Raw genomic sequence first — 12,148 nt, 5'->3', positions numbered from 1 at the left:
GTTTAGAGTTGGCCTTTCTGCTTGGTCTGTGAGACTCTTTTATAGGCTTCATGGCCCCCAGGAAAAAAGGGGGGCAGGGAACACATGAGACAAGCACACCGAGCGAAAGCAAAACATGAAGCTGTAACCATGCTGGATGAGTAAATAGACATTAGCCTGTCTTCTGCTGCTGCTGCTGCTGCTGCTGCTGCTGCTGCTACAATGCTGAGCTGCAAGGAACCCAAAAGCCAAGGAAAATACATCTCAGCTGCGTGTTTACTTTCAGAGAAGCAGCAGGGCCATTTCTGCCCTCATAAGCATTGGAACCGCCTGCTGTCTGCCCAGCCGTAACTGAAGCTGTGATTCTAAATAGATTTGCAGCTGGAGACTGCACACGACGGGGACACCGTGTCTTTCGTGCACCTGGCCACTAAATTATGGAGAGCAAGAGATCACACCCAATTTAACATCCTGAGGATCTTAGCTTTCATTGCAAAGATTATAATTGTGTGTGTGTGTGTGTGTGTGTGTGTGTGTGTGTGTGTGTGTAAAAGACTCTAGAAGAGCCATGCCAAGTACCTGAAAGGCACTCCAGGGATGGGTAACATGTGGCCCTCCAGATGTTTTTGGACCATGTTTCCCATCAGGTTCCATGAAACACTTGAATTGCTTTTGCCACAATAAATCATGCCCACTCGCCCATCAGCTGACATTGGCTGATGTGTGGGAAGACGGTGTATTTATTAATCCTGCATCAGCCACAGCACCTGCTTCCAGCAGGGAATAGGATCCTGCAGCCCAGACAGCAGGATTTAATCTCAGAAGTTAAAGCCCTTTGCTTTAAGTGGGGAGATGGGTGAAGTGCACAGACTGCCTTGAGGGGGGCAACCCCACTCATCTCTCAAATTTAGCCCACAAAGCAGATCTTTTGGAGGCTCTGAGCCTCCATGGAGCAAACAAAATCTTTCCAACTCCTGCACACCGGCCTTCTTTGTTGTAGCATCACAGAATTTGGCTTCCTAATTAGGGTAGTCCTTTACACATCAACATCACCCCCAAAAAGAGAAAACCCATTACAGTACTTAAAAAAAAGAATAAAGAAGGTGCCAAATTGCATAATATTGGCATACGCTAATTTATACATTTAGATGCAAATGAAATAAATCCCTCAATTCCTATTTTATTTTTCATTTTTATATGCTTTTATGTTGCGGTTTTGCTGGTTTTAGGTTGTACTTTTGTTTTAATGATATTGTTTCTTTCACATTGTATGCCACTTATTATAAAAAGATTAAGTGGCTTATAAGTGCTTTAAAATAAATTAAATGAATTAGTTATTTAAATACATACAGGAGACTTTGCAACATAGCAAGGAAGACTGTGGCCAGTGTGCTTCCCCTGTTGGCAGCTGGCAAGGTGCTGCAAATTATCGGTGGGCAACATCAAGACCCACCTGCTCTCCCCTCTGAAGTGTTGTTTACCTTAAACTACCTTACATCACCAAACCTTTATTAGGCATTACAAATATAGGCCATCATAAAACATCCATATATAAAATCTTAAAATATATACCTTAAACCAGGCATGGAGCAGACAGGACATTCAAACAGAGGACACCTTCAAAGAGAGAACTGCTCTCTATAAGGTAGGGTACATGGACACTTATTCACATTCTGACTCGTTAGTCTGTGGAAAACTGGACCTATGTCAAACGCATTCCAAAGCCTTAGGATTTCCACATAAATGTGTTGGGGGGGGGGTGTTTCTGTCTGTCTGTCTGTCTGTCTGTGTGTAATAGAATTTCTTGGAAAGGATTTATACATTCCTCTTTCACTGACAAAACCTGGATGACAAATAGTAAAAGACTTGGAAAGCTGCTAGGCTAAAAATATTTGTTTTCCTGTTTTCGCCACATCTAATTTTTAAGGTGATATTTTTGAAGAAAATAACAGTGCTTCCTTTTCTCCCTGGAAGGTGAGAAACTCACCTCTGGTTCTTATGAGGGAAACATGAGAAATGGTGACCCTGCCACCTAAATTGCCTCTGGGAGGGAGAGGAGGGTGAGTGAGGAGCAATGCACCTTGGGTGTATATAGCCTTAGATGTGTGTCAAAGGGCTTTGGCTCAGTGGTAGAGCACCTGCTTCGCATGTGGAAGGTCCCTGGTTTGATCCACAGCATCTCCAGGCAGGGCTGGGAAAGACTCCAGCATGAAACCCTAGACAGCGTCTGCCAGTCAGTACAGATGATACTGAACTTGATGGGCCAATGGTCTGGCCCCTATAAAACAGCTTTCTGTGTTCTATGCATCATCACTTTCAATAACAGACATTCAAACAAGCCGGTTGAGATACATTCCATTCTTCCAGAATATGTCATTTCTGAATCAGGGACTCCCATCTTGATGGGCCCAAGACCACCCAGTGGACTTCATGGTTGAGCAGGAATTTGAACCGAGGCCTCCTTATCTGAAGTCCAGCACAACACACTGGCCCTCTGTGTTATTCAGGGACCCTCTGGGGAGGGAATTGGGCTGAACAGGTCCATATTCACAGCCCATCTAGCTTTACTTTCTCCTCCAGAATTCATTGGGAGGCATTTAGCATCAAGTGTAGACCCACCCTCCTCATCAGCATAGCTCCACCCTGAGTTTCACAGCTTGGCCAGGCGAGGCCATGACAGAGCCCTGGCAAAAGAGCCTTCTTCTTTTTCTAGCAAGAGAGGTTGAGCGAATAACCAAACTATGCAGAGGGTAGCCCTCGGTTGACCTGACCTACTAACAGTTCCTTTCCAGCTGCAATGACTCAAGAAGCTGCAATCTGAGCTGAATTTGCTTCAGGAAACCACTTGAAGGAGAAACTCCTTGTTACTGGAATTTGTTAACAGGCATATGGCCTAAATGAGACCAAAAATAGGTTAGTCTCCAGGGCCAGGCTGAAGAATGGAGATACAGTCAATACAGGGATGGCACCCAAAATGTGATGCTTCCCTCCCATCCTAAGTCAAGGTGTCTGTTATGAAGCTGGGCCACAGCTTGAGGGCCACACTACCTTCTGAGCAACCTTCTGGGAACCACATGCCAGGACCAGAGACAAAAGTGGACAGAGCAACACATAAGAATGTTACTTTTCTTCAGTGGGCCAGTTTCTCCACATTCACATGTCACACTCTTATCTTCCATACTTTTTCCTTTCTTTTTTAAGAACACAGGAAAAGTCTGCATTTAACATATACAAATTTTGTATGCACTTTTCTTGCCCCAAATACCCACTTTCCAGTGCTTTCCAATGCATCACATATTTGGGGGGGGTGTAGTTTTTATGCATCACACCAGCTTTGCAAAATCTGGTGAATGGCATATTTCAGCTGCACCTGTCCCCTGCAAAAGGTGGTCCAAACGAATTCCTCCCTAACATATTGGATATGTTTTTTCTGGGTCTGGCTTTTCTTGTTAACATCTGCCTTTCTTGTTAACATACTGCTAACAACCAGCTATTGATTGTTTCTAATTATGGAAACACTTTGGGTACCAGAAAGTCGTATAACTAGATCTAGGAAAAGGAAAAGGTTTCTGTTGCCATGCCCAACTTAGTTCATTTCTTCCTGTTGAGTGTGGCTTGGGAGATAAGTGATTAAAGCCCCCTCATGAGTGAATTTCCTTCTTCAGTTAAATTACTGGTGACCTTTCATTCCCCACTCTTTTTTGTATAGCAAAATAAGGATGATTGTTAATCCCTCAGCCACACTCAACAAGAAGCAATACAAGTTTCATTTAACATCTGAAAGCCCTTTTGCTGAATAACTCTGGGCGGCTGAATACTCTGAACAGTACTTACCTGTGAGTCTCAACATTATAAAAGAAAATTGGCCACAGAAAAGGGCAACACTAGATAATATAGCACTATATTAAATTATACACGGAGGCATCATTTTTATTTCACCTCCAGCTGCTTGTGGAAAAGCAATTCCTTAGCAGTGCTAAAGAGCAAAGTTATAGGAATCGACCATGGTGTGTTTATTCACCCTCAGTAGTGGCAGCCAGTGATGTAGAGCAAAGATGGGAAAATACACATCTTCATGACATCAGGAAGCTTTTACTACACATTACAAAGGGAATATCAATGCAGGCTTACCAGTTTGGGTGGCTGTCACCCAAGCAGGCAAGCCTATATTAAATCTCCCTTGTAATGTGTAATAAAACCTTCCTGTACCCTGCTTCCATGTAATTGTGTATTACCGTATCTTTGGTCATCCTAATGTAACGACTGGGATCTTGAAGTCTGTGTATCACCAAAGCTGCAGCTAAGGAAAATACATGGTCTTTACTTACAAGCTGTGCAAGAAGAAGGCTTCTGTTTGTGGTGCATATTTCCTAAAAATTCATGTCCAGAACTTGGGGAAGTAATCACAAATGGCACACAAAGGAGCAGGAGTGGAAGGGAAATTCTGAGGCAGAGCTAAGCCTCACTTATCGTTTTGAACTCACCATGTATTCCATGTTGGATGCTGAAGGGTAGACTTGACCTCTCAGTTTATTGTGAAGCATTAGAATTTCTTCTTTGTCCGATCGAGAAATGGCTCTCTTGGTCCTTGAGTGGGGCTGCTCCTCCTGGTATTTACTGAGGATGCTTTCCAACTCGGTAGCATTGGGCAAGAAAAAGCAATGGATTCCATGTACTAGCAAGAGTAGCCCAAATGGTACGACAGTCCAAGTCAGAGTGGGACTTCTGGCCATGTTCTGCTCAGTGGAATTGGGATGAGAGAAGAAACACTCCTCAAAGGGATGTCTTCTTGTCTGTGCAACAGATCTAGAAAGTGAAGAGGGAAAGTGAAGAAAGTTCTCAGCCTAACACTGGGCAAGCTCTTGGGCTTCTAGGCTTCTCTGTCTGGCCTTCATGACACTATCCAAGCCACACCCTCTTCCTAGCCACACCCCTCACCATCACCCTTTTATGTTTCTGGCTGGCTGAAACATGCCCTTGAACTCTGATGTTTCTTGCTCGCTTGGATGGAGGGTGTGAGAGTGTGAAGAAATTAGGACTACTGTCCTGGAGAAAAGGTAAAATTCACATCCGCTGCTCTATCCACTTTTTCCTCTGACCCTGCCCACCCACCATTGGCATGTCTCCCTCAGAAGGGAATGTGGCTTGAAAAAGTTTCCCTACCCTAATGAAGGAAAAATGTAACAGATAAAAGTATGTTATATAATGCAGCAGGAAAGGGTGGGGATGGAAACATCAAGGAGGAAGGGTGGGAAATCAAGTTATAAAAATTATTTTAAATTTGTATTAAATTAGAAGTTAAATTGTTAACATCTTTGAAACTCAATAAAAAATAATTGGAAAAAAGAAAAGTTTCTCTACCCCAACTTATAAAATGGGGCTCTTCAAGCTGTCGTGTTTTTCTCCATTAAATGAAACAGAAAGCTTACATTTTTTCAATTATTGTTATTATTATTGCGATAAGATTTAGCTGCCCATTCTGACATTAGCTGCATGGAATAGGGGCCTCAGCAGAGAAGGTCATTCGTGTTTTGGGGGTAATGGCAGAATTCCCATTCAACATGAGAGGAATCCATTACCTGGTTCATTCCCACATCAGTGCCTCTCCTCTCAGACAGGGCTGACCCAAGACATTTATGTCTGAGGTGAAGGAGTAGATGGCACCTTTGCATGACATATTCAGGAGCCAACTGTGCTAGCAACTGGCTCTAAATTCCAGACTGATGACAGCATCCTTTACTGTAACTGAGGGCAGCAAGCTAGTTTAGGTGAAAGGCAGGCTGCATGGTACACAAACTCTGTCCTCTGAGATTTTACTACCCCTTGCACCAAGCATCTGCTACCAGAGGTGCTTCACTCTGCCTAACAGTAGGGCCAGCGTTCTCCTAGACATTGGTAGTATTGTCTACACTGACTGGCAATGAGTCTTGGGGTTTCAGATAGGGACCAGTCCCAGTCCTACCTGGAGATGCCAGGGATCGAACCTGGAACCTTCTGTGTGTAAAGTAGATGCCCTTACAATCTATACCCTGTATAAGCTCTTCAATAGCACCAATCCCTGTTGATTTCCAGGCCAGCCCAGACAGGAGAAGTGGTCCTGCCAAGTATTGTTATGGAAGCAGAATCCCATCTTAATGGAAAAGGACAGCAGACATTCCCAAAGAGCCAGGTTGAAGAGATCAGCCATGAGCTATGAGCTGTTTCTGCCTGGCAGAAAAACAGACGCAGAACCCTCTGCCAGCTCCCAAAATCTGTCACCAGCAATATCAGAGCAAATGAAAGATCCATTTTGCAAAGGAAGCATCAGAATTTTCTCCAATTTACTCTATTACTTATATGTCACTTTGCTGGGGAAAGGCATGTACAAGGGTGCTGGACTGGCTCTAGAATGGTATCAGTGAGGTCTGGGGATGGAGTTGGGCAAAAAAGATATTTAGCTGCAACAATGTAAGATGAGCCCTGATGGATCTGAGATGTTGAACATTTTTAACAGTGACTTAGAGAGCACAGGAAACATAGGCATCTGCCTTAGTTTTGAACCTGGAACAGTCTGCATGCAAAGCAACTTCTTTACCACTGGGCTGCAGCCCACACTGCATACAAAGACCTTGTGACACTCCTTCTTCAGGCAGCTGGAATGGAAAGAGTTGGCCATTGGAAAGCAAGCCAGATGCCTACACTAAGGGCTCATCCAGACTCCTTTTGTGCCATGTTTCTAGGCACCAATCCGGGCTTTCATGCTCCACGTCTGAGTGGTTTTTCTTTTTTTCTTTCTTTTTGTTCCAGTGAGTTCCCCAGAAAACCTGTGTTTTACTGCTGAATCAGAGCAATCAGGTTTTCTGTGGATTGCCGTTTGCTCCAATTCAGCGATAAAATGCGGGTTTCCCCAGGGAAAGGGCCAGGACACAAAAGGATGCCTGGATGTGCCCTAAGTCAGTGGTAACAATGACAGAGAATGGCTTTGATGCAGCAAGTACGTGTGTCTTGCATAGTCAGATTCCCTCATAGTGAGATGCTACCCATATATTTAACACATGAACAAACACTTTTCAGCTAGGCTTTTTACCCAAAGCCATGATGCCATCTTGCACAGATGTACTTTCCCTGCTAAAATTTCCAACTTTCCAGGCTCCTGATAAAATATTTTCATTGCCATGCCTGATGTTTAAAATGCATGTTTATTCAGCTATGCTTTGATTACATGGTTCTTTTTGCTTGTTTATGCACTGTGTTCTTATAACACACTATATGATATATTGTGAAATATATCATCATATACATATATCATATAATCATATATGTACATATAATCATATATAATAACTGAAGTTGGGACGAATGGAACTGTCAATTTCAGTTTCTCTTTGTTTCTCACTCTTCCGGCCTTAAATTCAGTTCACATTCCCACAGCAATCTGCATATTTAAAAACCAACAACCTAGGGGCTGCCACTCCTGCTTGCTCTGCCTGCCAACCCCAAAAACCAACCCTCCCTTTACACCTCACTTACCCCCTCACCTCTCCCCCCACAGCTCACCCCAAACCCCACCCCCATTTAAAGAAGTTGGGAGGCACTCCAGGCAGCTACTTGCTAAACCACTGTATCAAGCACCTCCTTCCCTCCATTAAACTTGTTTCACAGAATGGGGGGAGCAGTTCCCAGCCTTTCCGTGACCACATGAACTGCAGAGTGTGACTTTTGTGTATATAAGGAGAAAAACCATCATGGAAATTTGTCAGCATTGTAGTGTGATTCTCTCCCCCCCCCCCATATGTTTGTATGCATTTTCCCCCAAAGGGAAGCATTTTTGCCTCAGATTTTCACAAACCTATGCATTTTACGCACATTTCCCCCAAATATATGCATTTTCGTACACATTGTCTGGTGGGAGAACCACATCGCAAAACTCACAGAAGTGCAACATTCCAAGTAAAGGTGTTTGTCATAAAAACATTAAACATTAAAATCCAAGCATCTGGTGCCTGACACTTCTGTATAGTTGAGGGAAACTTTAGCAAGAAACATTTCTTTTTAGGCAATTCTAGCTGAAGAAAGAGAGGGAGGGAGGGAGGGGAGAGGGAGATTGAGATTTTCTTCCCCTGCAGAGGAAATCTCTTTGAAACAAGCTCCCTTTAGAGGGGCCCCTGCCTTCTAAGCTCTGTGCATCTAAAGCATCTTCTCCACCATTCATTCTCTCCCCATCCCACAGTCACTGATAAACCTAAGGCAGTCACCCCCTCTCCTTTCTCAAACCATGTGCCTGTTAGCTTCCTGGCCGATGAGTTCACTTTCTTTCAGGGCAAATATTGCCTTAACCTCATTCTCTTTCCAGCATTATTTGGTCCTGTCCTCGTCGCCCAACTGACACACACACACACCCTCCTGCAAAACCCCACTCAAGCAAGAGACTGGCTTGGTGTGGCTAACCTCAAGCTGTTACTTTTGTAGACAGTCTGACCCACTTCAGGGGAACAATTCCTACTTTCAGAGGCTTCTCTGAGGGGGTTATAAATAGATGCTCTTCTGTAAAGCGTCCACAATGTGGCCTTTTAGCCTGGCCCATTGCTCAAGGCGGACAGCTTTTTAGGCAAGGAAGCAGACGGTTACCATAAGCCGCGTCCGTCCATCCCCCCCCCCCCCCGCCGCCCCATCAGACCTCGCAGGCCGTCTTGACTCTCTTTCCCAAACAGGGCCAGGCTTTGCTCGCTTGCTCTCTGCATTAAAGTTACAGAGGGAGCAATGTGCCAATCTGATGTAATGTTTGTTGGCGCACTCACACACACACACACGCAAGAGGCAGCAAACTAGCTGCTTTATGTAGGCACACTGAGGATGGAGAGCCTGCAGGATCGGACACCTCAGCCAATTTTCTTTAAATCCTTCCAGCAGCTAGACCTTACCATGTTAACAAGACAGGGTATTGTCCTTGCAATCATCCACACCATACATTTGAAACACATTTAAAACCACTTTAAACAGTCATGGCTTCCCCCACCCATCAAAAAATTATATGTTTATTAAGGGTGCTGAGAGCTGTTAGGAGACTCCTATTCCCATCCCAGAGCTGCAGTTCCCAGATTAACAATCAATCTTTCTTCACAGGGAACTCTGGGAACTGCAGCTCTGGGAAAAGAATAGGGAAGCTCTGAACAGCAAACTACAGTTCCAATAATTATTTGAGGGAAGTCATGACTGTTTAAAGTACAGTGGTACCTCAGGTTAAGTACTTAATTTGTTCCGGAGGTCTGTACTTAACCTGAAACTGTTCTTAACCTGAAGCACCACTTTAGCTAATGGGGCCTCCCACTGCCTCCGCACCGCCAGAGCACGATTTCTGTTCTCATCCTGAAGCAAAGTTCTTAATCTGAAGCACTATTTCTGGGTTAGCAGAGTCTGTAACCTGAAGCGTATGTAACCTGAAGCGTATGTAACCCGAGGTACCACTGTAGATCCATATTTGTATAAATATATGGTGTGAATATGACCACTGTCTCTTTGTTCCCAGAGGTATTATTCGTCTCTTAATGGAAAATACCAGATAATAATGGATCGTACAAGCAACACCTGACTCAATGGAGGCCACCAATTTAGTTTCCCACAATGCTCTGGAGCAGCGCTGATTTAAAAGGGAATTGTGGGGGATTTAAAGGGCAGCAGCCCAGCATGCATCTGTGTACCTGTTGGAACCAGATAAGCCTGACGGAGGCCCAGCAATATAGGAGAGTGACCGCCCAAAACCATTTTGCCAAGCACAGCTTCTAAGCTTGAGCTTGCTCCAAGTGATGTGGTTCACCCTTTGGGGAGAGTGTGAACCCATCTAGAACAGGTAGGGAGCAACCTCCCAGTTTAGGTAAACCAGTGTTTCCCAACCGGTGTTCCGCGGCACACTAGTGTGCCGCGAGACGTTGCCTGGTGTGCCGTGGGAGGGAGGTGGGCGAGTCGGGCGGCGGGAGCGCAAGGCTTGCGGGCGGCAGCACGGAGCACGGGACGCCCTTCGGAGGCCGCCCCGTGCTCCGCGCTGGTGTTGGCCAGCCTTGCGCACCCGGGGGATCTCCCCCCGAGAGCGCAAGGCTTGCGGGCGGCAGCTGGCAGCGCGGAGCGCCCTTCGGAGGACGCCCCGTGCTTCGCGCTGGTGTTGGCCAGCCTTGCGCACCCGGGGGATCTCCCCCCAGGAGCGCAAGGCTTGCGGGCGGCAGCTGGCAGCGCGGAGCACGGGGCGCTCTTCGGAGGACGCCCCGTGCTCCGCGCTCGTGTTGGCAAGCCTTGCGCACCCGGGGGCGTGTGGGGCGCCCTGAAACAGAGGGTTCCCCATGCTGCGGACTGTAGCCTGCCGCCCGACGCGCGGGGCGCCCTGAAGCAGAGCGCCCCTCGCGCCAGGCAGACATGGGCCAGCCCCACAAGCTCGGGGAACAGCGGGGAGGCGCAGCACCGCCATCCCACTGTTCCCCGACCTGGTTTTGGGAGGGGAAATAAAGGAAATTTTTTTTTCCTTTATTTCCCCCCCCCCAAAAAAAAAAGTAGGTGCATCCTATTTCATAATAAAGTAATTATAAAATACTTTCTTTGTGTTTATTTGATGCCTATTAAAGAGAGTTACTTTATATATAGTCAATATAGGCACACAGTTAATTTTTTAAACATTTTCTAATGGTGGTGTGCCTCGAGATTTTTTTCATGAAACAAGTGTGCCTTTGCCCAAAAAAGGTTGGGAAACACTGAGGTAAACACAGGAATGCCTCTGTGGTAGAGCAACTAGCTTGCTTGCAGTTAGGACTGGGAATGTTCCCCATTTGAAACCCTGGATAGCTGCTAAGAGCCAGTGCACACAATGCTGACAGCTTCCTGTGCTCCTTTACACCCACCAAAAATCCTTTCCTGCCATCTATCAGATTTAGAGACCCACTGCAGTTAATTTTGGGGGACAGGTGTCAAAGTCCAGTGGCCGAGCACACATTTGGCATTATTGAGGTTGCAGGAGATGCCTTATACCAGGTCAGACTATTTGCCCATCCAGTTCAGTATTGTCTTCTCTGCCAGCAGCTCTCCGGGGTCTTAGAAATAATTCTACTCTATCACCTGGCTAAATTATCCCCTTCAAATTGTAGATTCCAGGGGTTGAAGCTGTGGCTTTCTGCATTCAAAGCTGGTGCTCTGCTATTGAGTTTGGTTTCTCCCACCCCCTCAAAAATGGTATCCAGTTCACTTATAAACAAAGCAGCAAACTTGCACCCCTGCAGATGTTCGGGTCTCCAACAACATCTGGGGGACTTTAGGTCCCAGAGTTAAGAACTCTCAGCAGAGCTGCTGGGAACCATCTCACTGTCTAAGACCTAGGATAGCTGTTTTAGAGCGAGCAGCTCTCCACGTGATGACAACCACCACGTGGACCAATTTAAAGCAGCCTCCAGATGGCAACCATCATGTGTCAGAACCAGCTCTCAGAGGGATTATGAAAAGAATACGCTGAGACAATCCTCTCTCCTCTTGAGAGTGCTGACTGACTTGCAGTGTCCTGCGTGAGTAATTTACAAGAAGCAGTTACGGATAGGTAGCCGTGTTGGTCTGCCATAGTCAAAACAAAAAAAAAATCCTTCCTGTAGCACCTTAAAGACCAACTAAGTTAGTTCTTGGTATGAGCTTTCGTGTGCATGCACACTTCTTCAGATGCTGTGTGTATCTGAAGAAGTGTGCATGCACACGAAAGCTCATACCAAGAACTAACTTAGTTGGTCTTTAAGGTGCTACAGGAAGGATTTTTTTTTGTTTTTACAAGAAGCAGAAAGTGCTTCTCTAAAAGGAGGAGCCGGTTCAAGACTGATAAAAATCTGTGGAAGAAGAGAAGTAAACACTGGCCAAAGAGACTGGCCAAAATGTCCACAACTTCTCTTTCCCCTCTCAAGTCATCCAGTATCCTGTCACTGACAGTGGCCAGAACCAGGAATTTCAGCAATGACATGATTTAAAATGAAATAATGAAATTGTGCGCCAAGCAAGCATTGACTCGTCGGCCAGTCTCGCATTCCTTGACATTCTCCAGAATCCAAAGGCTCAGAGGATCAACCTAAGGTTGTGGAATGGAATCTGGTTCAAGAAGTGAGATCCCGAACTTCCTCTGCTGAGCCTAGATCAGTCATAGGCAAACTCAGCCCTCCAGATGTTTTGGGACTAC

At 45.6% G+C, this 12,148-nt stretch overlaps 1 protein-coding gene across 1 annotated transcript in view; it reads right to left on the bottom strand.

Moving 5' to 3' along the window:
• Window positions 1-12,148, bottom strand: part of CRISPLD2 (cysteine rich secretory protein LCCL domain containing 2) — a 46,307-nt gene that overhangs the window by 27,309 nt on the left and 6,850 nt on the right. Inside the window, exon 2 of the mRNA XM_081924076.1 lies at window positions 4,464-4,785. Within this exon, the coding sequence (XP_081780202.1) occupies window positions 4,464-4,712 (249 nt within the window). The 5' untranslated portion in view covers window positions 4,713-4,785. The remainder of the gene's footprint in view (window positions 1-4,463; window positions 4,786-12,148) is intronic.

Source organism: Podarcis melisellensis, assembly GCF_964234715.1.
Source record: "Podarcis melisellensis genome assembly, chromosome: 8".
NCBI lineage: Eukaryota > Metazoa > Chordata > Lepidosauria > Squamata > Lacertidae > Podarcis > Podarcis melisellensis.
The sequence above is the reverse complement of the archived record's forward strand: the minus strand, read 5'-3'. Positions and strand labels throughout refer to the sequence as shown.